The 24,521-nt window shown below is 36.6% G+C and overlaps 3 protein-coding genes across 3 annotated transcripts; 1 reads left to right on the top strand and 2 right to left on the bottom strand.

Annotated features, from left to right (window-relative positions):
• Nucleotides 1-321: 321 nt before the first annotated feature.
• On the bottom strand, nt 322-11,463 carry LOC132158646 (akirin-1-like). Its single transcript, XM_059568141.1, has 5 exons — nt 11,119-11,463; nt 2,607-2,753; nt 1,142-1,276; nt 900-971; nt 322-777 (listed from the first exon to the last, which is right to left on the bottom strand). Exons 1-5 carry the CDS (start codon nt 11,321-11,323, stop codon nt 767-769), a joined length of 570 nt encoding a protein of 189 aa, XP_059424124.1. The 5' UTR covers nt 11,324-11,463; the 3' UTR covers nt 322-766.
• Nucleotides 11,464-12,738: 1,275 nt separating this feature from the next.
• LOC132157806 (cannabinoid receptor 2-like) lies at nt 12,739-16,997 on the bottom strand. The gene is made up of 3 exons (XM_059567081.1): nt 16,780-16,997; nt 15,462-15,564; nt 12,739-14,801 (listed from the first exon to the last, which is right to left on the bottom strand). Exons 2-3 carry the CDS (start codon nt 15,541-15,543, stop codon nt 13,738-13,740), a joined length of 1,146 nt encoding a protein of 381 aa, XP_059423064.1. The 5' UTR covers nt 15,544-15,564; nt 16,780-16,997; the 3' UTR covers nt 12,739-13,737.
• A 2,496-nt stretch (nt 16,998-19,493) lies between these two features.
• LOC132158644 (proline-rich nuclear receptor coactivator 2-like) lies at nt 19,494-22,849 on the top strand. Its single transcript, XM_059568138.1, has 3 exons — nt 19,494-19,674; nt 20,152-20,369; nt 20,574-22,849. The coding sequence occupies exon 3, from the start codon at nt 20,595-20,597 to the stop codon at nt 21,057-21,059; it is 465 nt and encodes a 154-aa protein (XP_059424121.1). The 5' UTR covers nt 19,494-19,674; nt 20,152-20,369; nt 20,574-20,594; the 3' UTR covers nt 21,060-22,849.
• Nucleotides 22,850-24,521: the final 1,672 nt, after the last annotated feature.

Raw genomic sequence — 24,521 nt, 5'->3', positions numbered from 1 at the left:
TTATAAATTCACTACTAATTTCTTAATTTTCAGTTAAAAATAGCGACTGAGCCACTTACGGAGGTTTTTTTGTTTGTTTGTTTTGAAGTTTAACAACTTCAGTGCACCATCATTAAATACATAGAAAATACCAAACAAAATATTCTTTGAAATTTCCTTTTTGTGTTCCACAGAAGAAAAGTCAGATGTTTGGAACAACATTATATGACGACAGAATATCCAATTGTTGTTTTGAACCAAATTTAAATAGACATTCAAACGAACAAAAACCTATACAACATATTACACCATATTTACAAGAAACCGAATCAATACAATTCCTGACTTATCACAGATCTTTTATTTGTCCAAAAAAATAAAATAAAAATTGGAGAGTTAAAAAAATAAAATAAAAAGAGAGAGACAGAAGGATAGAGGAAGAGTCTGGTATATCTGCTGCAGGTCAGTCACATTACATTATACACAAATGATAGCAACAGCCAAGCTTTTTACAGCGGTAGTTTGACATCTTTTCCCACAAATTCTTAGAGATTAAACTTCCTTAGAATGCATCTAGTTTGCACGTTGGTGTTGGGCCGTGAGTAACAGTTCAGCAAAAAAAATAAATTGAGTTAAATGTTGATAGACCATGGCACCCAAGCATTTTAAAGAAAAAAAAAAAAAAAAAAAAGAATCAAAAGTATAAGAAAATTTCAAGTGAAACAAAGTGAGCTGGTTCTACAACAACCAGCTGCTGAGGGCTGGCTAGTACCATCTATAATGTTCTTCAAGACACATCTGAAAATAAAGAGAAGACAATGATCAGAATTTGGACAACTGAAATCAGTGAAACGGAGTTGTTACACTGAAACATGACAAAATGTTAATGGATTGCTAAAAGAGGAACTTAATATACTTACAGCTTGCAGGCCTGGCACCATATCTTCGCATAATCTGATCCTGTGTGAATTTCACAAAGGATTCATATTGTTCTTGAGGTAAAAAGGAAGAAAAACAGCATGTTAACACAACAATTCAGTCATAAACTGATATAAAACCAGAAAACCTGAGAATGAATAAAGAAAAATTCACATTTTACTCGCTTCTGAGAAAGGCATGAAATCAAAGCTAATACACAGCTGTGGAATCTGCAATGTTGCACCTGCAAGCTTTGTGTTCAGTATCTGTTCGTACTCTTCGCGCATCTTTTCCTCATGATCTTTGATAAGGCGCTCGCACAAATAGCCAACCTGCCTCAGCGTGAACAGTGGCTGATCCTTCTTCAATGATGAGGCACCTAAAAACATACATACAGACAGATCTTAAAATCCATCATGTCACTATTTTCAAAATGACAAAATATCTACACTTCCGTTCAAAAGATTTACATCTTGGTAAAAACTTATGCTCACCATGGCACTACTCCATCAAAATACTGTAACAGTAATACTACAAAAAATTACAATTGAAAATAACTTTTGATATGTAATTTATTCCTGTGATGGGAAAGCTGAATGTATAGAAAACACTAATATTCTGGTTTGTTGTTCAAGTAACATTTCTTACGATTAAATGTTAAACAATTTTATGTAATATTTTTGTGGTCACAGTTCAAATAGAAAGAACAGCATTTATTTTAAAAAATATTTTGTAACAAATGATAAAAAATGACAAAGACAAATTTAATGCATCCTTGCTGTATAAAAGAATTCATAAAAAAAAAAAAATTACAAATATAGGAACACTTGAGCCAAGTTCTACAAATGTGCATGCATCAATTTTTACACCTTAAAAATTTCCATTTACATAATCATGAGTAGAGAATGTACATTTCTGAAGGTTAGATTTTAAAGTGCTCACAGCTGAAGTAAATAAACGGCATGTCATTGTTTTACTTTTTTTACTGTAAGTCATCATGAGTTGTTTCTCACCCTAACAAACAAAATAATGTTTGCAACAGAGAAACTACCTTTTTAATGGTGAAAATGTTTGAAAAAGATCAGTTCATGCTTCACAAGCTATAACAACCGGGTTATGCCATAACTCGTATCTCTTTTGCATTTCTGCATATTCAAACTTACTAGCATCACAAACCTGTGAAAATCAGCATTCAGACTTTACTAGCAACAAACTCTGCACACTTTCTTCACACTGCACATTACACCTTCCTGCGAAGTGCAGCTACAACCCTAAACAAATGCATGAGCAAGCCAATTAAAACATTCAGAAACATTTAATAACTATTAGGGATGCCAAGATACCATTTTTTTTCAGAACACCATAATCTCAAATTCTGAGTATTGGATCAGTGCGTCCCTAATAACTATAGAGAGGTGTAGGATATGAACTGAACTACAGATCTCCAGGAACAAAACTGGGCACCCCTGGTATAAAGATAATGGCTGATAAATAGTTTAAGCACCGTAATGCAATGGTTTTAATCATGTCAGGGAGCCCTCTAACAAAGCACATTTTGCCTTTAATCGAATAAACTGATCCAGTTATCAGCTCCTTTGTTTCATGGTTGCGTCAGACAAAGGAGAAATTCGAAATGTGCAGTGTTGGGGGTGGGAGGGCTTCAGGAACAAGGTTGCAACCACTGGACATTATGTTTTGAGTGAACTGACCTGAGGGAGAGCTGGGGGAGGTGAGGGCAGGACTGGAGCTCTGGATATCAGTGGAGCTGCAGGGCTCAGTCTGGTTGAAGGCCCCTTCCAACTGCCGTCGCCTCTGATAGCGGCTGTACTCCTGACGAATGTTCTGAAAGATCTGCTCTGTGAGGGTCAAAGACAGACAATCGAGAGTTAACAAGGCTAACTGGGCTTAAAAAGAGAGAGATGAAAAAAAAAAGTTATTTCCTCTAAGTATTTTTGGAATACCCTCTTTTCCAAGGAATAAACTTCCTTGTGTTTAATCATCTGTGGTGAAGAACAACAGTAATCACTGGCATTACTTCAAGCACATACAATGTAGAGAGGATATCCTGCTTTCAGAACAGGTCCCATGACGAAAATAAGGTATGAAGAAATAAGTTTCACTTCACTTTTACAATCAGTCACAATGGTACACTGACATCATCACTAACAATCAAATATTAGGGAAAATGGGATTAAGGTTAGTTCCGTTCGGCTTTGTGGTGGGTCAGGCTTATTTCTGGAAACTGAATCTGGGTGACAGACTGCAATGCGGAGGGGAGCAATGCAACCGGGGACATCCTGAGTCTCTTCCTAGAAAAACTGGGTTGAGTTTAGTCCTCGGTCTTAACCTTTAACACCAGTGGATGACAAAACTGAGAATTTTAAAACAAGCATGACTTCCATGAGCTAAACGTTTTAAAGATTTTCTTCTCTGGTTGTCTTAATTTATCACAAAGGAGACTATTTGGTGGGTGAGTTTCTTTACTTCCTGAATGTAGGTCATTTAAAGCTAAATGGGTAGACTTTTATCAGAGGACACTTGCATCACTTATCTTGGGCAGGGAGCTAAGAGTTTCCCCTTCTTTTAGCATCTGCCTTCAACTAGATGAAAAAAGGGGAAACTCAAGGGGTGCCAGCTTCTCTAGCTTGATGAAAATGCATTCCAGCAAAGCAAGCAGTGTGGCTACAACCTAACAAAGCACAACACTGCAGAAGAGACTTCCTGTGTTTACAATGTAGCTCTCATCTGATAGGTTTTTATTTGTTTAAACACAGGAAGGCTTTGCGTTCCCAGTACAGGGGTGTTATGGGGGCTAAGCGCAACTTTACACCAGCATTCACTCTAGAAAGGAGTATTTTAGAAGCAAAAGACTCACTAATGAAGTGTAGATAATCTTATAATGAGGGTTCTTCCTCACAATAGAGGTGCTACTTGTTGACAACAGCATTGCTAATGTAGACTGAATGGTTTTAGTCCAAAACATACAAAAATAAGACTAAATAGAATGTGTTCACCCAAAAATGAAAATTGTCATTCCAAATCTGTATGACTCCCTTCTGTGAAACACAAGAAATGTTATTTAGAAAAACATCTCAGCTTTTTGGGGGTGAGTGACATCCAGTGTTGTTTTGCTACAACTACTAAACAATAAAAATCAATAATGAAAATAGTCAACAACAAAACTGATCATTTAAATCGCATTCCTCAGCACATAACTTAAATTTTACGATTGTATCCTTATCCGGAAATACTAGAAAGGAAGACTTGACTCTCACTTATAGGGGGAGTTCATCCAAAAATGTTCATTCCGTCATCCACAGACAGCAACGTAACTGTTGAAAACAACAACTTTATTCAACAATTCTCCTCCAAGTCAGTCTTCACCCATTATCAAGAGTACCATGATGCATGCATGTGCACATCTTGCAGCTTAGTTACAAATTATGGTAAAGCTCTCGGAAACTTGGGTTTCGAAGGTGAATGAAGGTCTTATAGGTTTGGAACAAAATTAAGGCGAGTAATTAAATTACAATTTAAATTTTGGGGTGAACTATCCCTTTAAGTCTCTGTTAAACTTTAGTAAATGAGCGCCAGGCGTGCATGTGTGTCAAACAGACCGAGTGCAATAGAGTAGGAGATTAATCAATTATCAAAAAATCATTAGTTGCAACCCCATTGCAGTACAAAGTCTAACAGGTTTTGAATGCCATTAGAATGAGAACGAGATCAATTTCACTTGTGTACAAACTAATTCAAGTTTTTAGATTATGCAAAAAAATGTATGTACGGTTACAGAAAGATGCAAAAGCCAGCCCCCTTGAATGACAGGTGAGCCCCTCTGCCTATATCAAATGCTGCCAAATGTTGAGACCAGGTCCAACAGGTTACTTAGCAACTGTAACCTTATATGGTCAAACCAAGCAATCAATCACAGTGGCTTCCTGAGAAAGGATGGGGAGCGATTCAAGGCCCAAAAGCACAGAACAGGGATAATACGACCGCAATGGAGGTGTGGGATGAACTGGACTGGGGGGAGGGGAGCGCAAGTGGGTGTAGAGATGAGGCGTCTTATTCACTACACTGCCGAGGGCTTTGAGGAGGAATTTAAAAACCCCAAACCAGCAGGAAGTGAACACAAGCTAAGGGGTTCAAGCCCTGGGTGTGTTGCTGCATAGAGCTTGAATCGCTTTGTTCGAGATTCGGCATGTTGTAGACAATTACGTTAGTTATTATTAGTAAGCAAAAGGTTTGTATTTTAATGTTAGAACAGCACAAACAGGATAAAGAAAGCAACCCAACTCAGACATGGCTTGAAATATCAAGACACTGGCCCATAAGAGAGAACCTGTGAGCTGCAGATTGAGGACATAAATGGATACGATTCAAATTTGCTCATCTAGAGATATAAACCTAAATGAGGATGTTAATGAGGGTGGTTCTATGAAAACAATAGGGGGCATGTGGTTTCACAAAGGAAAGACTATCAAACACCAAAGTGTTTAAAGTGTTTAAGGGCAGTTACATTCTTTGCCATTTCAATCAGGCACTGATGGGCAGACTTGAGAACAGAATAAGCTCTCTAAAAATGTTTCACAATGTTTGTCTAGCCAGTGTCATGCAAGATTCCATCCCCACTAGGACACCAAAGCAATTGCACTGGCATAAAATGTGTACTCTAAATGGCACTTGAATAGAAATCCTACAAGGGCTGCAACTAGGGCTGTAGCTATCGAATATTTTAGTAATCGAGTATTCTACCAAAAATTCCATCGATTAATCGAGTAATCGGATAAAATGAGTTTTTGCTTAAAGTGCAATATTAATTATGCAAGATAAAATAAGACTCCTGGGTCTTGTGACGGTCACGGAGGGACTGCACGTTCAACATGGACGTTAATACGCACACATACGCACAAACACACACCGAGACTGTTTGGTGATACAAGAGTTTATTGTAATTATTGATCAGAGAGTGAATGAAATACCTGTAAACTATGTGTATTGTTCCCGTGTAGCGTTTGTCCCGTGATTTTTAGAGTCCTGGTAAGAAACAATGGCAGGAATTATTGGTTCCGCTTAGGGAGGGAATCCACCATATATTAATTGAGCGTGGGGGTTTCATGTGAACGAATTAATAACATCAAAGTAGATTTATTAAGTAGAACATCATGCCAATATGTTTCTTTCAGACTCTGTATATTTAGGGAACATGTGTAAAGTGTTTTCTGCGAGTTTGTCCCTCCACATGTGGTAATGGTGCTGGCCACCAGTATAAATCTGAATGTCTTTGTAATGGAAGGTAGTCTGTGTTTGTTTCTGCAGTGAAGAGTGTGGCCTGAGGGTTGCAGGTATTTTATTCACTCTCTGATCAATAATTACAATAAACTCTTGTATCACCAAACAGTCTCTGTGTGTGTTTGTGCGTATTATCGTCCATGTTGAACGTGTGGTTCCTCCGTGACCGTCACAGGCCTCTTAAAATGAACAACTAAGTTTCCTTTTTTATAATTTTTTTTACTTATTTTTTAAATGCATAGAATGCAATGCATACATCAAAAATAAACAATTATTGCCCATTGTTTCTCGGTCTGTACTTGTACTGTGAACAATGACAATAAAGTTGACAGATGAATTAAGTGCCATTCAGTTGGGGTTTTAAATAAAGCATTTTCTGAGATGCACATTAAACACATAAAACATTAATTTAATTTATCTTTTAACTACTAATTTAATTTATCTTTTAACTTAACTTTTTGGTAAACAAAGGGGATTTACTATTAAAAATAAAACATGGAAGAAATGTTGTGTGATTAAACCTTTAAAATAAATTATAATGTTTGATTTATTTATTTTTTTAGTGGTAGGCTATGTCTTTAACCGGACTTTTATTTTGACGGGTTGAAGTACCTTTACAGCTCTGTGTATGTGATGTGACTCTAGTTTTACTCAAATCAAACGGTCAAATGCTCATGAAGTGACTGTCAGAGCAGTTCTGGAGATGTTGTTCATGTGTTCACATCCTAGTGGAGATAGCAGACGCTGAAATTGCCGTGAGCGTCACGCGTTCAACTGTAAATTCCGTTTTTATGACTGGATTCCACAATTCCCTCCACGTTTTCTGCATCGCGGAAATCACAGGGCCCTAGTTGTGGTATGCCAGCTCTATCTTGCAATGGACACACGCCACGACGGTCTCTTTACATTTGCCCGCGCCCTCAAATCAAAACACTGCTGACTCCTTGCAGTATGCGATTTCGGACGCAGCGCTTGTGTCTCCTTCCGCTTTGTGGGTGACGTAAACGCGTTGTGTCACATTAAAAAAAAACATTGCGAAAGAACCTGACGTGCGATTTAAAATAAATTAAAAGAGGCTGAGGCAGAGGAATTTGCCTCGATCAATTTTTCTAATCGAGTTACTCGAGGAATCGTTTCAGCCCTAGCTGCAACTAACGTTTATTTTGATAATCGATTAATCTGTCGATTTTTTTACGATTAATCAGTTTATGTACTTATATTTTAGTTTTGCCCATTTTTTCCCCCCAAGTAAATTAATAAAGGGTCTTCATCATTCAGCATAGATTTTTAAGATATTTTAACCATTTTGCATTGTCATATCCTCATCAAAAATATACCTGGAGTTTTGTTTTACTATGTGTTAGTAATCCTTTGTCGAACTCTTCTGCAATCAAAACACTGACCCATAGCAAATTTCACAAGGAGGTTTCAAATAATGTTTTCACCATGGCAGTCCTTAGAGCTCCTAAAGTAGTTTAACATCCTGAACAAAGCTTAAGGAATCTTTCAGAACATATTTTCACGAAGAAGGATAAAACAGAATAAAATTGCAGTACATTGCATTTTATTATTTACTGGGAAACAGCTTTATAGCTTATGCTGTGAAATTGTAAACAATCCTTCGAAAAAAGTGCCAATGGCATGAAACCTGAATGGAACTCACATTTTAAAGTAAAATCCATCAGAAGGTTGTCCAGAAAAAAAAAATTGGACAAAAAAACTGCTGTGTGAAAAAGAGCAGTGAATACTTAGGGGGAAAAAAAAGTGCATTTCAAATATTTAAACATTTACCTCTCTCATTCAGGCTGCAAGACTGAATTATGAACTGGTAAACGACAAACTGATCACAGAACATGTTTGTAAAGCTTTAAATGTTAACTGTTAAAAAGCAATGTTATCAGCTTTTACAACTAAACATTTGCAAACAACATTGTACTGGAGAATCTGCACAAATAAAAGTCTTAGGGGCCGTTCACATATCACGCCTAAAAACGTGTGGAAAACGCTAGGCGCGCCGCTTTCTCCTTCTTTCCAAAGCGCTCGGGCAGTTGCGCCCCTCAGGCGTCTGCCTTTGCTGAAATTTCCTGGTCTTCATGGAGAGAGCACATCATGGTTGCTTAGCAAAGGATAAATGGATTTGCAGCTCTAAAAATCGCACCCGCGGTGTGCTTGCGGCTCTCTGAAAAGTTGAGATGTTTTTAACTCGATGCGGTGCGGACACACCTGGAAAAACGGGCGCGTTGCGACCGCATCGCTTCCATTATGAGCGGGCATACCGCGCGCCTACATTGGAAATATTAACTTATGTGAACGGCCCCTTAAACAGTTCAGTAATGCAGAGTTTACAGGTTACTCTTCTCTTATGAAGGCTTAAAGTAAAGTACTCCCACGTCCCGCTGAATACTGCAGAGACCCTGTTCGGGAAGTGGGTGACATAAAACGAAGCAATTGGCTATTCGCTACTTCTCCTGCTGTACTGGCTGAGTAAAACCTCCGGTGGCTCATTACTGCCACACTTTGGTCACCGCAGATTTGAAATATGCACGAAATGAGCCACTTACGGCAAATAAAAGTTATTTAGCAACTAATCAATGAATAAATTAGTTGACAACTATTTTAATAATCGATTTTAATCGATTAGTTGTTTCAGCTCTAAATCCTACAAAACTCACACTATGATGCATGTCACCGAACTTTGTAAAAACAACTACTAATTTAACAATTATGTCTCACAAATCACACAATGAAAACAAAACTGAATGAACAATTTCTTGTGAGCTAACTGTAAAAGATTATAGTAACAATGTAAAAGATTATTCTTGTCGCTAAACAATTATTTTACCATATCATAATACCAATAACAGGTTCACCAGCTAACTTGGCATACTAACATCCCATTAACCTGCTTAATGTATTCACACAGGTTACTACAATACCATTTTGATAGTCTTAAAAAAAAAACATGCTAGGGTACGAGGGGAAATAAGCAGTAAAAACACTTATGAATCAGACTGATTAATGAATTAAGATCGGTTCACACCAACAAACATTTTGCACAAAAATTTGGCCCCATTTTCACATTAGATAGTCCGTTCTCGACCAATAAGAAATTAGCTTTGGCTTACAGATAAACTTAAATACAGTGGTTACCCTGGTATAGAAAAAAAACAGCTTCTAATTCATTTGTAACAGAGAAGAAAGTCAAATACTAGTTTTGAATTTTCGGTTTCTGCTGTGATTTTTAACCAATTGACATTCTGACGTTCTACTCCGAGAAGTTTACTCCTTGGAATCAGAATTGTGTTTCTATAGAAACCCTATTAATGCCATAATCAGTTCACAAATTAATCTGCAGCGGTTATGTGGTAAAGTGGTCAGAGCTCATAGAAAAATAGTAATTCTCATAATCATGAGTTCTACAAATACGTAAACGATTTTTATTTTAAGAAGTCAGAATCTCATCAAGACATGGTGTGAATGCACCTATAGTTCTGCTCTGGTCATGTAACAAAAAAGAGAAGATCTTATTGCTAGGACAGTTTTCTTTGCATTTTGATGAAAAATAATTCAATAGTCCTCTCTTTTAATAAAAATGGATTCGATGACAGATTTAATCTCACCAAATTTGTTTTGGTATGTACAGGCCTTAAATCTGAATCACAAGTGATTAGTTTTATCATGTTTGGCTCAAAGTATTTTAATTCCTTTAGCAAACATACTAGAACAATTGCTAATGGAATGGGAGTCTGAAAAATCTATTCAACTAAAACATCAATTTTCTATAATACCACTGCAAATCCTACAGATGTGAGAGCTGAACCTCAGCACCTACATTTAAGAAATGATCGATTATGGTAGAGCACAAAGGCAAAGCGCTAGTGTTTGCGTCTAATTTTACCAGTGTTATTCATTTCACCCAAATTTTACTAATCGGAATTATAAGGTTCTATCTGACATTTTTGTCAGAATTTAGTTATTCACATATTCTTATTCTGTGACAACTTATTTACATTATGTGATGTTTTTTTTAAGTTGTGTACATTTTGGGACCTTTTACTGAAAAAACAAAAAGGTTCTATCTACAGAAGTCTATGGAACACAAAAACTTTGAAGCTCAATATCTCAAAACTGTTCAGAACGCAGATAGAACCTTATAATTCCAAGGGGACTAATTGTGGCGTCTTTTTTAACGTGATAAAAGCTGTGACCGTTTTACAAGCGCCAAACAGAAGGGTTTGTGCCGGTTCATCAAGGGTCCATAAATTGTATCTATAATAGTAGTGCAAGTATTACAGGCTATAATAAGAAAAACACACGACGTTAAATAAATAAGCAATGTTAAATTAACCTATTAGCTTCTTTTACACACATATAATTAACACTTACGTTTTTTGTTAAACAAGACTGTTCAATCAAAATGAAATAATGCTACTGCACCCTCGCACACATATCCACCTTTCTTTGTTTGGACATGCTGGTTCAATCCTGCTGATAAACTAACTGGCTGAACACAGAGATGAACGTTAACCATCCAGGCCAGAGCTAGGCGTTAGTAGATAGACTTTGTCATGTGTATTGTTCGGTAGTAATGGTCGATGACTGTGTATGCGTGTGTTCACACTAAGCCATGGGAGTTAAATGAAGCTCTGCGGCCGCTTTCAGCCTAGATAGCCGAGCTCAAAACAGCGATTCATCCAGACGAATTAACTAACTAACGTTACAGCCCAAGCCCACTACTATACCGTCCACCAAGAAACACAATAACACATTCAAATCATTACGCAAAACAGCGTAAGGGGGAATTAAATTAACGGACTGGCGAAATTCGAATGTTAGCTGGTTAGCTGAGATTAAACAGCCACCCATTCCCCTCCTCCACTTTAAACAAACCGACGTTAAATGGCGAGAATCAAGCATTCTCCTCACCTGGAGTTAGCCTGTGTTCTCCACCCATAGACTGGGGCGACATCGAGTGTGCCGGGCTCTCTGTTGACGGGCGAAGACTGCACCTCTGCGGGGAAGGAGTAGTCGGAGTCCCCGGTAGAGGATTGCACCTCCTCCGCTTGGGGGACTGCGGGCTGAGAAGGGCCTCAAACTCCATCGATCGTTTCAACGTCGCGCCACAAGCCATGATCGCTGAATTAATAAGACAATAAAACAACACCTTTTCAAAATTAAAACACGTCGAATTCTCTTTCTAAATTGACTTTTACGGGGTTTTTATTGAGCTTCGCAGGATCTTGGTGACTCCCCCTCTGATCGCACACCGGTTTAAACACCAAGTGTCTGATTTGTAGCAAAAATGCTAAAACGGCGTAGCCGAGGACAGTACCATTCGCGAAGAGGGGGGTTCATATTATAAACAGGTTTGTCTTTCCCCCAGTCACATTAAATCATATTTAATTCGTTACTAAGCAAAAAATATATACACGCGATGCAAAACAAACATGCATAAATATAAGACATATGATAAAAATGTTTAATTTATTAGTAAATCTACTAAGATAGTAATCGTCCCAACCTGTGATTACAGGTCTATACTGATGCCCTCTTTTTAACATTGCTTCCAGTGATGTGTTGGTCCAAATCAAATCACAACGATTATAAATAATGAAAGTGATAGTTATACTTACTCAGGTTTATGCTTGCCATTGTTTCACTTTTCCTGTATAAACGGGCCTCTTTCGCCGACGTTGATGTGCAGGCTATTTGAATATAAAATACATTTACTATAAATTAACATTATAACATTATTACTATAATAATATTAAATTAAGTTTCCATATACGATAATTATCTATCTTATGTGTATCTATTAAATAGCTAAATAAATCATAGAAATACATTATAAATGAAAAATGTAACCTTTTGTATTAATACTGTATAAAAAAAAAATCCTAATACATTATTTTTACAAGCAAACTGAACTATTTGAATTTGCCTTAACTCCTTGTAGATCAGTATTTCATAACTCTTAGAAACAAATCCTTTAATTTGAGAAGCTTTGATCTCAGATGCCCACTCCTCCAGCAGCTTAATCCTGATTGGTCCCTTACAGTCATATTACTCTGATCAACATTTATTGAGCGCAATATTTTTTAGACCAATGGCCATTTTTCTGAAGGATTTGCATTCTGGTATCTATTTGTGTTAGCTTTCAAAGCAGTCTTTCAACTCACAAGGAATCATTCATTTTCTGTCTCTTCACCACCTACATACCAGCGACACACAGTTTGGGGTTATTGCATACTTTTGACTTTTGACATATGAATATCAAACACTATCATATACCAATTTTTGTCAATTTTGACCCGATCCAATGAAAATAATATAAAATGAAAAACAATGTAGGCCTAATTGAGACACACACACACATATACCATATATATATATATATATATATATATATATATATATATATATATATATATATATATATATATATATATATATATATATATATATATATATATAAATGCAGTTTTCATAAATGAGTCTAAAACAATATAGCGCTCCTCAAACAAAGCTATTTAAATAAACTGAGGGTTGATATCCAGAAAATGTGTTTTTATTGATGACAATAAAAGTTTAAGTATGCATTTCTTAAACAATGTAGCAGTACTTTTATAGTTATGACATACAGCATTTTATATAGTACTGTTTAACATACAATAATGCATTAAAACTTCTCTTCAAATTAAAGTTAATACAAGATAAGAAGTTAATATAACATCAGTTATATAGCACTTTGCATTTATAGCGCTTTTTCCAACATATACTTACTGTATCATAACAATTACTCTTCATAATGAAGTAAAGGTACAGCATAATGTACAATCTATTGAAAAGGTGAAGCAAAACAGTGTAACAGTCATCAATTTTCACAGTGTAATCTATATATGTTTTGGCGTCTTTTAAGCTTGGGTCAAAATGTAGCAGTTGAGTCAGTTGTTTTGAGTGTCTTTACAGGTTTTATTTCACTGCAGAAAGGTGCTTAGAGAAACAGCATTTTACATGGACAGCTGATCACATAGCCACCTATTCACAACAGACCTATTGTATGTTCCTAAAAAACTAAATATTTTAGACACTTTTAAAATACACTTTCAAAGCATTTTTGGCACATCCTGTTTACAAAATAATAGCTAATAGCTAATGTCTTTCTTAAAGTGTATAATAAATTATCCTCGTTTCTCCTTCTAAATACATACAAAATACAATTTATAATGAGTAAATTCAAGCAGTACAATTCAATGCGTTAAAGTTCTTAAGTTCTTGTTAGTATGCAAACCTTCTTCATTTGATATTTTCATATTTCCCACATTTTTAATGCTGTTTATTTTATAGCCTGTATTCTTATGACAAAACAACATTTTCTGCATTCTACAGTATTAATACAATGAATGCTAACCTAAAATCTAATCCCGAAGAACTAAATTTTGTGATGTACTTCAAATGGATTAAAAAGTTGGCGAATCATTAACCTCTTAAGTGCCACTGGCCCGCTAATACGAATAGGACTTTAAATAATATTTATATGCTGTTTTACTGCTTGTCTACGCTTTCAGAAATAGTATCTGGGTAACTCTCACTAACAGCCTGATCTTTGCTCTTTTTGCTAATGCCAGAACCATTTTCATTTCTTTGGCCCAGAATGTTTTCCAAAGTACGTTCCCTGCATGCTTTGCAACATGCTAACAATGCAAACGCTTCTCCTCTCAGCTCTTTGCAGCATAGAGCGTATAGAAGCGGGTTTACGCACGAGTTAACTAGACAGAGCGTGCTACAGAAAGCGAACATTCGCTGTTGTTTGTTCGTAAGGGTCACTGTGACATCCACCATCATAAAGGACAGGACAGGCAGCCAACAAACAGCAAGGATTAGGAGGATCAGACTGAAGGTACGTGCGAGCTGAATGTCTATTCGCATTCGTGCCTGTCCTTTCACGCTGGGCCTCCCCAACTTTGGTCCACCCATAGCTGTTTCATGGCGATTTGCTTTCCACAGGATGAGAACGTAAGCCACTATGATAAGAAAGAGCACCACAAATTGTAGGCCCGTCCACAAGGCCAGGTAGTGACGATCCACATAAGGGAAGAGATGGGAGCAAGGAGGATCAAACTTGGTGGTGCACCTCCAACCCATCAGAGGAAGAAATGAAATTATAATTGTGACACACCATAATAATACAATAGCCAGCTTGGCTCTAGCGTGGGTCAGTAGCACCTTGTAATTGGAAGCCTGGTAGATGCAGAGATAACGGTCCAGCGCTGTCAGCAACAGGCTTCCCACAGAGCCTGTGAACGCCATTGTGACACCACCCAGCTTGAACAGATAGATATTAGGGCCGTCGTTCTGACTATAAAGATGGAAATCTAGAAAACTGATGGTAAAGAAACAGCTGGCAAAGGTGTCGGCCAGTGCCAAGCTGCTGATGAACAGGTACGATGGCCGTCTGCGCAGAGTGGCAGAGCTTGCAATGAACAACAGGACCAAAACGTTCTCCAGGAATGTCACAGGGCCAGCTAGCAAACAGATTGTGCCAATAGCTTTCTTCTCTGGTGGGGTCAGGACCATGTAACACTGGAGGCTGTTGCACAAGTTTGCATCTGTAACAGTACAGGTTCAAAATGATTCAAAATAATCACATTTTAATATAATTTCTAAGAATATTCAAAATGTTTTAATGTTTTTAATTTATATTTTAATTAAAAAAAAAATTAAATACTATTCAAAAGTTTGGAGTCGGTATGGTTTTTAGTGTTTTCAAAAGAAATTTTCAAAAAGGCTGCATTTATTTGATCAGAAGTACAGTAAAAAAAAAAGTAATAATATTGAGAAATATTATTAAAATTTAAAATAACTATTCTAATATATTTTAAAATGTAATTTATTCTTGTGATGGAGCTAAATTTTCAGCAGCCGTTCCTCCAGTGAGAAAGGAAACAGTTATCATTTATCAGTGAAAACTTCTTAACTGTTTTTTTTTTAAACTGTGATACATTTGTTTTGGAATTCTTTGATGGAACAGCATTTAATTTTTATAAAATTTTATTAGTTTTTACTTTCGCTTTTGATCAATGCTTTCTTGTGGAATAAAATAATTGGTTTAGTTTTTAATAAATCTTGCTAGACTTTTGCAAGGTATAGTATTATTTTTATTTATGGTTTTATTTTTTAATGTTTACATTTGAAAACTAGTACAATCATCACAACAAACCTTGAAAAGACATGTCATGGTCACAGAAAATCTTTCTGAGAAATAATACCTGTGGTTGTAATGTTTGGTGCACTTTCATTTAAATAAAGCGCAGTTGTAGCTTCTTGTTTTTGTGCCAATCTGGTCTCCATTTTACCCAGAACAGAAATGGTCTGTTAAAAATAAATGACAAATGTTTAAAACACACACACACAGACACATTTATTCATATGCCTCATGTGTCTACTGCCAATAGAAAAAATAGAAAAAAGATCTGAATCTGAAGTTCTGAATATGACATGATTAAGAGAGATAAACCACACTCACAAAACTCATTTAAAGTCTCATTCACATGTCTCCAAGCAACCTTTTATTAGGCTAATGCATTCTATAAATAAAACTGCATTATTCCGATTGCATGGCTTAGATTTGGAAGAGAGGTGATGTCATCTTTAATATGAAATAATCAGTTTTTCCAGCAGGTCTAATATAGTCATTTTTGAATATAAACTACTGGCCACGGACCTAAGCTGTTCAATAGATTAGATAACGTAAGATAATGCCCCCTGCTGGGCAAAAGATGACACAAGATCATTACAAGAGAAGGATTGACAAATAGTTTGTATGTCTACTAGTATCCACTAGAGATTTTTTTTTCTATATGTTATTGTGTTCCAAAGCCCAGGTAACACATTATTTTATCTAGTATAGAATAAAGACTGCTCAGTTTAGTTTGGTAATTAGTACAATTAAACAGCCTGCTCACTACACAGAGGTTATTTTCATTGTTCCCTTCTTCAACAATCCTTCCCTTACAAGAAGCACTAATATCATTATTTTTACCCTCCTGCATATCCAAGGTGTATTAGCTCCATGCTATCTCTGTGTGTCTCAATGTTGTTTAAAATTTCAGGAAATTTTTATGTTTATTTTTTGGTTAAAGTCACTTCTCTAATAGGGCTTTCCCCTAAAGAGTCTTGGTTCCTCCCAATATTCCTTCCCCATGTATTTTTCCTAACCATTTTCACCCTTGGTGGCTCATTGAGGGTCAAAGAGAGTCATAGAACAAAAAGTGCCAGTTGTTTTCAACTGAACAAGGGCTGTTCAAAAAAAAATTTGCTTTCAGAAGCTGTTATCTGAAAACTTAATCATACTGTATGCAATAGAGTGTAAGATTCACAAAAATGCCCTCAGGTTAAAGCACTTTCACACTCACAAGTGAAATACAAGAATTCATAATAACATACTTGACAATTAATAACACACTATACTATATGTCTTACAAATATGGCAAGAAAAAACTGCTGTTCATTATTCTACCCGGAGTTGTTTCAGTTCACACAGGATTTTAGCATAGTATACATATTGATTAATGAACTGGTTCTTACCTTCGTTTTTTGCTGTTGGTAAAATTGTCTGCTGTTAGGAGATACTGTCTCTCACAAATCTCAAGCCTCTGATTTCAGCAGGAGAGCATACCCCCCCATCCAGAGAGAAAGAGAGAACCAAAATTTCAGTATTACACTGTTATAGCACAAACTGTGCTGTATTCTTTTTTTAATGAGCAGAGATGCAGGTGATTAGAGACTGAAGTAACGAGGACACATTATTGGGGACAGAAAAGCAACAGATGGAAAGTACCAAAGCTGTTTTTTTCTCTGAGATGAAAACTCACACTCAAAGAGGAACCACAAGATGACATATACACAATAAATATTGAAATATTTATCTTTACCACAACTTCCTCATGGTGTTCTCCCCTCTATCCACATCATTTTATTAATCCTTTCCTTACAAAAAAGTTTTTATTCTCCCACATATACATCTCAAAGCATATTAGCTGCATGCCACCTCAGACACAATTGTGTCTCAGTGTTCTTAAATGTTTATAAATGTTTCATCACCACAAGATGACAATAGTGTAAAAAAAAAGGTGAAACAATTCTCTTAAGCACATCTTCCTCATCTTGTTGCTGACCTATTTCACTCTAATTTACTCTTGTTATGAAGAGCAGATGGTGGAGGGAAATATCGGTTACCTCTCACTGCAGCTGTCCCCAATTTTTTATACATTTTCATCCCTGTAATTGCTTATTCTCTGAAAGGGTTTGGCTGAGAAGTGATTTTTGTGAGGAGCTGTAAAAAAAAAACAAGGCTTTTTGAGTTTTTATCTTTATTATTTTGAGCTCCCAGTAGGCTAATCAATAAATAAATACGTATGTTGATGCTTTATTCTGGGGCAATTGTAACCCAACAATATCCATACATACTGAAAAATTTATATCTTCCTGTCATCGATATCCAGACCAGTAATAAATGTTAGTAATATCTTTAAAATTATATTTTCTCAAACTCTGTAACATGTTGACTGTAGTGCTATTTTTAAACAACAGGTGGCGCTTGTGAAGTTCTTCTAATTGGCTCAAGTCTGAAAATGTGTAGAAAGTTCTATCTATCTATCTATCTATCTATCTATCTATCTATCTATCTATCTATCTATCTATCATATAATATATGTATTCATCTATAAATACATTGACATATAGCATAATATAGCTCTTTAACATATAGATATGCATATACTTAAAAAAAAAATTATTTTGGGTGTAACGAAATTTTAAAAGCATGTTTTGCTTCTTGTGTACATGTAGATGTAGAACACTGTCAAATTTGGTCACTTGACCTCTTCTCAATTGCGTGTGACCGACAAGAGCCTCCCACCTAACATAGTTTCCAAACATAGGACACAAACTTAGGCCAAGCTCCCCTGGAAAGCTCTAAACCAAGGCTGCATGCAGAGGGTGTGCACTTCTGTCCCCAAATACAGATTTTGATTAAACAGGCAAACAAGCACTACATTATGCAACAGGTTTGCTTAAGGGATAAGCAGGAACTGGCCTATTTAATCTACAGATGAGGAACAGTAAAAGTTTTTAGAAGTTAGTTACAGTTTTTCTCATTTTTTTGAATTAACATTCTCTAAACAGTGTTATTGTCACAGCTGTTTTATGGGACATCGCAATTCAAGTCTAGATAATGTAGTAGTTCACCTAAAACATTTAATTCATGCTTCAAAACCTAGTTTTGTGTGTCAATAAAACACAAATAAAACGTTATCTTAAAATATGTCAAACAACAGATGTCTAACATAAGTTAAATATTTTATATAATATTTTGTCTGGTATAAGTCTAGTTTAAATCGTTTCAGTTTAATTAACCTTGAGCTGTTAAGATAAAACAAGGTTGGAAACAGGTTAACGGGCAGAGAAGGTTTAAATTTGGTCTGATAAATGGAATATTTATCTGTCTTCTAACAGCTGTTCAACTTAACACATTCTCAGAGTTAGAGTGCCATAAACAATCTAAGCAGACATTTTGCTTCAAGAACACCATATGGCCCATATGCCTCCTCTGAGCCCATTCATTGATTTATGAAGATACTACACCCCCACAATAACACCTTTATCTGTAGCTTTTCAAACACTTTTCCTCCCATTGTCATTGGCAGAAGAAACCACTTCACAGGTTGTCACATGCCAGCAGGTGGTGTGTGATACTTCTTAAAGGTGTGTCACGTTTCTTCTTGGTTTTCAAGACAAACTTGGCCTATTTCCTTTATCCCATTCACACCTTTCCTCTGATTGTGATAATGTTTTATTGGGTTATTAATATAAGATGGATTCAACAGCATCTCGACACACTCCTAATTATTTTCGGATAATTATTTTTAAGCCATTTGTACTTTTAAAGCCTGTTCCGTTGCTAACAGAATTTTACACAAGTTACATAGGCCTAAATGTATAGCAGTTGCGCCCTTCGATGTTATGCCATGGGCATTTATTACTAGGTAAATGTTTAAGTGTTTGCGTTTTGAGCTTAAACCGACCGGAAGAAACCATGTGATCATTTTATATGCCTTTGAGTTATTGTTAACAGCAACTCGGAAAAAAACCCAAAATTCCCCACAAACACGTATAACGTTCAGTGACGCAGGAAGGATGGCAACAGGCGTGTTCCTCGCTCCTATTGGTCACACGTCGGCAAGTGCTGCTCCCTGATTGGTCAGCACAACACAGCCCGAAACTACTTAGGTTTTGTTGAGGCTCCATTTTGTTGTTAGACGGAGACAAAGTGGAGAAGGAGAGTAATACCATTCCGCTGTAGCCCCGGATTTGAACAAAGATTCGCATATCGGGAAACAATTTCTCCTTTATCAGCTACAGCTGACAGACTAGACAAAAGGGAAGACGAAGGTCTTATTCCATCGAAGCCTGAGGAAGTCGGTAAGTTGTTTTCTACTGAGTTAAAGCCATAGGGAGTCGTCGACAGTATTGACGCCATGTTGAGCGAGAGAGTCTTTGTTTTGGTACGGGTCCAGAAAACATGACCTAATACCCTTGTTTATATTATTTGAAACCCAAGTTTATTAGTAAAACATTATGGAGATTACCTGGAATATCGAACTAAGTTAACTGGAAATTTAACTTTTTTTTTTTGCACACAATGGAGGAAGATTAGATGTTGTTTATGTAATACCATATTCACAAAATATTTCGTAATATCCGAGGTTTAAATATATAATTGCTTAAATTACAAATTATATAACATTTGGTTTGACCCTAACTTATTTTTACTCATTGTTTTACACTAACAAATAGTTTAGTTAATGGCGCAATATTCGTGAAAAATATAAAAATAAGTGTTACCAAATATTTTTTAAAACGAAAGCATTTAGGAAATTATATTGTTTCTTTTGTTAGATTCACGGCTTCTAGAGCACCGTGCGCCGAGGTGAATTCATGTTCAGCTCGGTCACACGAAAAAACAACGCTCATTGGCACATGAAAACTTCAGATCTTGCTGGACATATATGTGCAGCGAAAAGTAGATCGACTACTTTGAGGACCTGGAGCCCGATTGGTGAAGAGAAATTAAAAAGTGAAGAGAACCACGCACTCAACTTTTCTACAATAGAGAGGTGAGCAGGAAGCGAGTGGGGGTTGGGCGGGGCGCGCTGGATGTCTCGCGCTGCACGTAGCCCTTTGTTATTGTCTTCCTGCAGCAAGGGACGCTTAATAATTATTTTAGGCTTGTTTTCAAACCGGTTTGCAGATTTTAGCCTTTGTAATTCAAATATGTACATGTTTTTCTTTCATTAAACAAGTTCTTTGTCTTCTGATAGGTGACATCCAATCAAAGCAGTATGGGAGGTGGTGAAAGATACAACATTCCAGATCGCCCAGCGCCCAAGAAGAGCCACCAGATTGGCAGGGGCAAGCAGAGAAGTCGAGACCAGAATGGAGTGGTGCATGCCGCCGCCTCAGGAGCCTTAGGGGTAGCCCATCACCACAGCCATCGCAGGGGTGAGAAGGGCACCGGCTATTCTTGGTCTCCTGAGGCACGGCAGGCCGCTTTTGTAGACAAGAAAAATGCCTCCGTTCATTTTGCCACACCTTATGATCAGAATTGGGAGGGTACCATGTCCCATCTGAACAAACTTTTGTCAGCTCAGTGTGGTCAGAACTATGCTGGAGCCAAGTTTAGTGAGCCCCCATCCCCGAGTGTGCTACCCAAGCCCCCGAGTCACTGGGTGTCTCTTCCGATGGGTGCTTGCGATCATCGTGAGATGACCTTTCAGTTAAAGAGCCTCCTGAAGGTTCAGGCCTAAGAAGGTCACTCGCTGCTGCTCTCTTAAGCCAATATATGAACGAAGGCTCTGCTTGGGCATCTCACCCTCCTCTTGAATGCTCCAGCTGCGTAAGATATTTTACAACTATTTTTAGATTTGCATCTTAATAAGCTGGTGACAATTTGGCAGACAGATGTTTCTCCTGATGTTCATCACCTAATTTTTTTTAAGCAAACCGCTTCAATCGTTATTACGTTGCTGTAGCCTTAAGGGGAGGTCGAGAACTTTTAGTGAAGCCGTATGCCATGACAAATGATAAACTGGATGTCCTCCTTAATAACTCATTGCTCTGTTATGCTCCCGTTTTGTTTTGTTCTTTTTTCTTTGTGATGGCTGTTTGAGATAGTGTTTTTTTCTTCTCAACCAGAGTAGACAAAATTCCCACAATTTCCTCACATAGTTTTTTGCTTGCTGAGGTGTGACGCATACTCTCGGCTTGAGTTTTAATCATGCAGAGAGTGTCAGAAACCTCTTGGTGCTAAGCACAGCAGCATTTGTAGCGTTATATTGCATACTGCGTTTCCAGGTATCTTTTTATTTTGCTTTTTGGGAAGCAAAAGCCACTTGACTTCGTTCTGCAGGGAGACTTAAGTGAACAGGATACGAAGGGGAACAAGCTTAAGTCAACATAGGTCATTTAACTAACCTCAAGCATAATGAGGTGGCACAAGGGACCTTGTATTTCAACACCTGTACTTTATTTTTTAATGGCGCTGTGCGCATTGCACTATAGGTGTTGAAATTCACGAAGGTTCACAAGCTCTATTGCAGCATTAAAGTTTTGTTTTTACATCCCTTGTGTTATAGCTTAGAAAACTAAGTGTGATTTTTAATGTTTACCAAAGCTAAGAAATCAGCAATTTTCTGTTGGGCAACCCCCCCTTTAACTTTTGGTTACAAGTGCCATAAAACATCAGGTAAGGCATTAGTGTATATCAAGGTTCTGGTTGAAATCTTTTTTTTGTCTCCTTTTAACTCTGTACTTTTGGAATGATCAAAGAGCAAATATGCGGAGGAGGGTTATAATGCGAGAACATGGGACAGATGTTTTCTGTGGTCTCGTCTCATAGCCTTATTTGCTCTGTGGTTGTTTTGATACAAGCATTGTTATGAAATGTGTGTATTACGGCATGGGGGAACAGAGAAATAGGGCGCAAGTCCAGTGAGGACATGTTTACATTGTTTTATGAGAAGGCAAGCAGATGACATTATACACACACTGCCCTTTCTCAATTGTTATTCTTGCACTGCTGTTCATTTGTGTTCAAAAGTTTCAGACAATGTTGCTCTTTCAACTGTGGATATGATGAAGCACCCCTTCCCACTTCGTAATGAGTGTGGTGGAAACTACCTCTCTCGCAGAACGTGATGTTAATAGCTATCTTAAAGATGACAAAACAAAGCTGATGAGTATTGATGTGTAACGGAGCCATGTAAATAATGAAATGTATAAAATGTTGTAGCATATTGTACATTTATGCAGGAATGTTTCAAACCTGCAGATAAAGTATTTTTAGTAATAACACTGAATGTAAAAGTCACGCTAAGGACGTGGCTTGTTTTAAAAATGCTGAAGAATATTTTGTTAAAAAAAAAGAAAAAGAAACTTTTGCATATTGTGCGTCAACCCCTGCACTGTGTGGTTTTGTTGCCAGTGATCTTGCACATAATATATTATTTTGTATAATGCACTGTGTAGGGGCAGAGCGAGCTTTAAGTGCAAGTAAAAAAAATAGAAAGAAAATAAAATATATATTTTGAAATTGAAAGGGACTTTTATACATTGTTTTTGAGTTGCCTATGGAATTACAAAAAAAATGTGAAATTAGTATATATATATATATATATATATATATATATTTTTTTTTTTTTTTTTTCCATTTATATAACCCCTATTATTTTGCCCTTCATCCAAAGTCCATAAAGCAGTGTTGCATTTGCACCAAGTCATTGGTCTTTCCTCCACGGGTCAATGTTTGAAGCCAGCGACGCTGCATTTTTACCTCCAGAGTGCCAGATAATATTTTAACCTTTTAAAGTAAATAATTTTAGTGGAATGTGTAAAAGTCCTTTTCTTAAATCTTGGAACAATTGGCTATGAATTTATCCCAACCTTGAAAATGTCACTTGAAATTGAAACTGAAAGCCCTTTTGGTAAGAATTGGTATGTACTAAAAGATTGTTTAATTTGGTTGTCCAAAAAAAGAATAAAATCCCTCCCTTCCCCCCAGTACTGTCTCTCTGTGTGTGCTGTTTGTAATCTGTAAGTGTTGTAACATTTTAAAACGGTTGGATGTTAGTCTTAATTTCAGTTTGAAGGGTTACAAATATGTTATTTTAATTATGTATAAATATTAATGTACAAGTATTTGTTTTTGCCAATAATCTTAAACACTGTTGCCAGTTCGAGCAGCAGGGCACATAGAACAACTTGACACTGTATTGGACTTTGGCCCAGAGTTTTGAAACCATTTACTATGTGCCTCATGAAACTTTATCTATTTGGACTAGAGCTCTGTCTAATCACGTAGACCGCAGCACCCATTGGATATGTTTTATAACAGTGGTCCATCACAATGACATGTGATTAACAATTTTTAAGAATTGTTGAAAATGTTCTTTGGAAAGATAAGAATATGCTTAGGTACTTAAACATTTATACTGCATTATTATGATCACAATGTAACAAAACTGGCAGAAGACTTATGAAATATGTAAATACAGATTAAAGTCAGACCAAAAAAGAAGAGATGGAAAAAACTACAACGTCTAACTGAAATGCCGGTAATGGTTGGTGTTTGGCCGGAAACGGTAGGAAGTGATGTTTGCTATAGAGAGCATGATTAAAAAAACCTAACTCGTCTGAAGCCAAGTTTATTACAAACAAAATTCAGGCGACAGTGTATGAACATCGCAGTCGCATTGGCAAACAATATCAACTTTAACTACTTTAAATTACAAATGCCAGAAACTATATTTTTTCCGTTGTTTTATACAAAATTATAAATAATCTGGGGGCAAAAGTAAGTAATCCCTTCAACAAGTTCAATTCATCCCCGAGTTTTAGGCTGTGGTTACTTTAGCAAACGTCTTGTAAATAACATATTTTGATAAAATGAGCTTAACATCTCTTTGGAAATTAAAGTGCGCAACGTCTAATGCAGTGGTTTCTGTTTTGTTTTCGACAGCACCATCAGCTGGCAGCATAGCTAAATTACTGATTTCGAAGACGCAGACGTCAAAGAAACAATCTTTCAATTATTTACATTTAATTCAAACCACTCAGTACAGCCTGAATTGTGAGATACCTTTTTTGTTATTATTATTATTTTTAGCTAAAAGTAACGTTAGTAGTATATATTACAACAAAAAGCCTCAGTTTGTAGTCCACATTTAAAAACAACGTGTATTCAAAATGCACGTTTGCTACATGAATGTGTA

Source organism: Carassius carassius, chromosome 15 (genome assembly GCF_963082965.1).
Source record: "Carassius carassius chromosome 15, fCarCar2.1, whole genome shotgun sequence".
NCBI classification, from domain to species: Eukaryota; Metazoa; Chordata; class Actinopteri; order Cypriniformes; family Cyprinidae; genus Carassius; species Carassius carassius.
This window is presented reverse-complemented; position numbering and strand designations above follow the sequence as displayed.

What these genes read in the sequence shown, in the direction of transcription:
- LOC132158646 (XM_059568141.1), bottom strand. Translation starts at nt 11,323, where the DNA reads ATGGCTTGTGGCGCGACGTTGAAACGATCGATGGAGTTTGAGGCCCTT. An exon ending in CTCCCCCAGCTCTCCCTCAG is followed by an intron (nt 1,277 to 2,606) that starts GTCAGTTCACTC and finishes GTATGTTTTTAG; the next exon opens with GTGCCTCATCATTGAAGAAG. An exon ending in ACTGAACACAAAGCTTGCAG is followed by an intron (nt 972 to 1,141) that starts GTGCAACATTGC and finishes TTTTACCTCAAG; the next exon opens with AACAATATGAATCCTTTGTG.
- LOC132157806 (XM_059567081.1), bottom strand. Translation starts at nt 15,543, where the DNA reads ATGGAGACCAGATTGGCACAAAAACAAGAAGCTACAACTGCGCTTTAT. An exon ending in ACCAAACATTACAACCACAG is followed by an intron (nt 14,802 to 15,461) that starts GTATTATTTCTC and finishes GTACTGTTACAG; the next exon opens with ATGCAAACTTGTGCAACAGC.
- LOC132158644 (XM_059568138.1), top strand. Translation starts at nt 20,595, where the DNA reads ATGGGAGGTGGTGAAAGATACAACATTCCAGATCGCCCAGCGCCCAAG.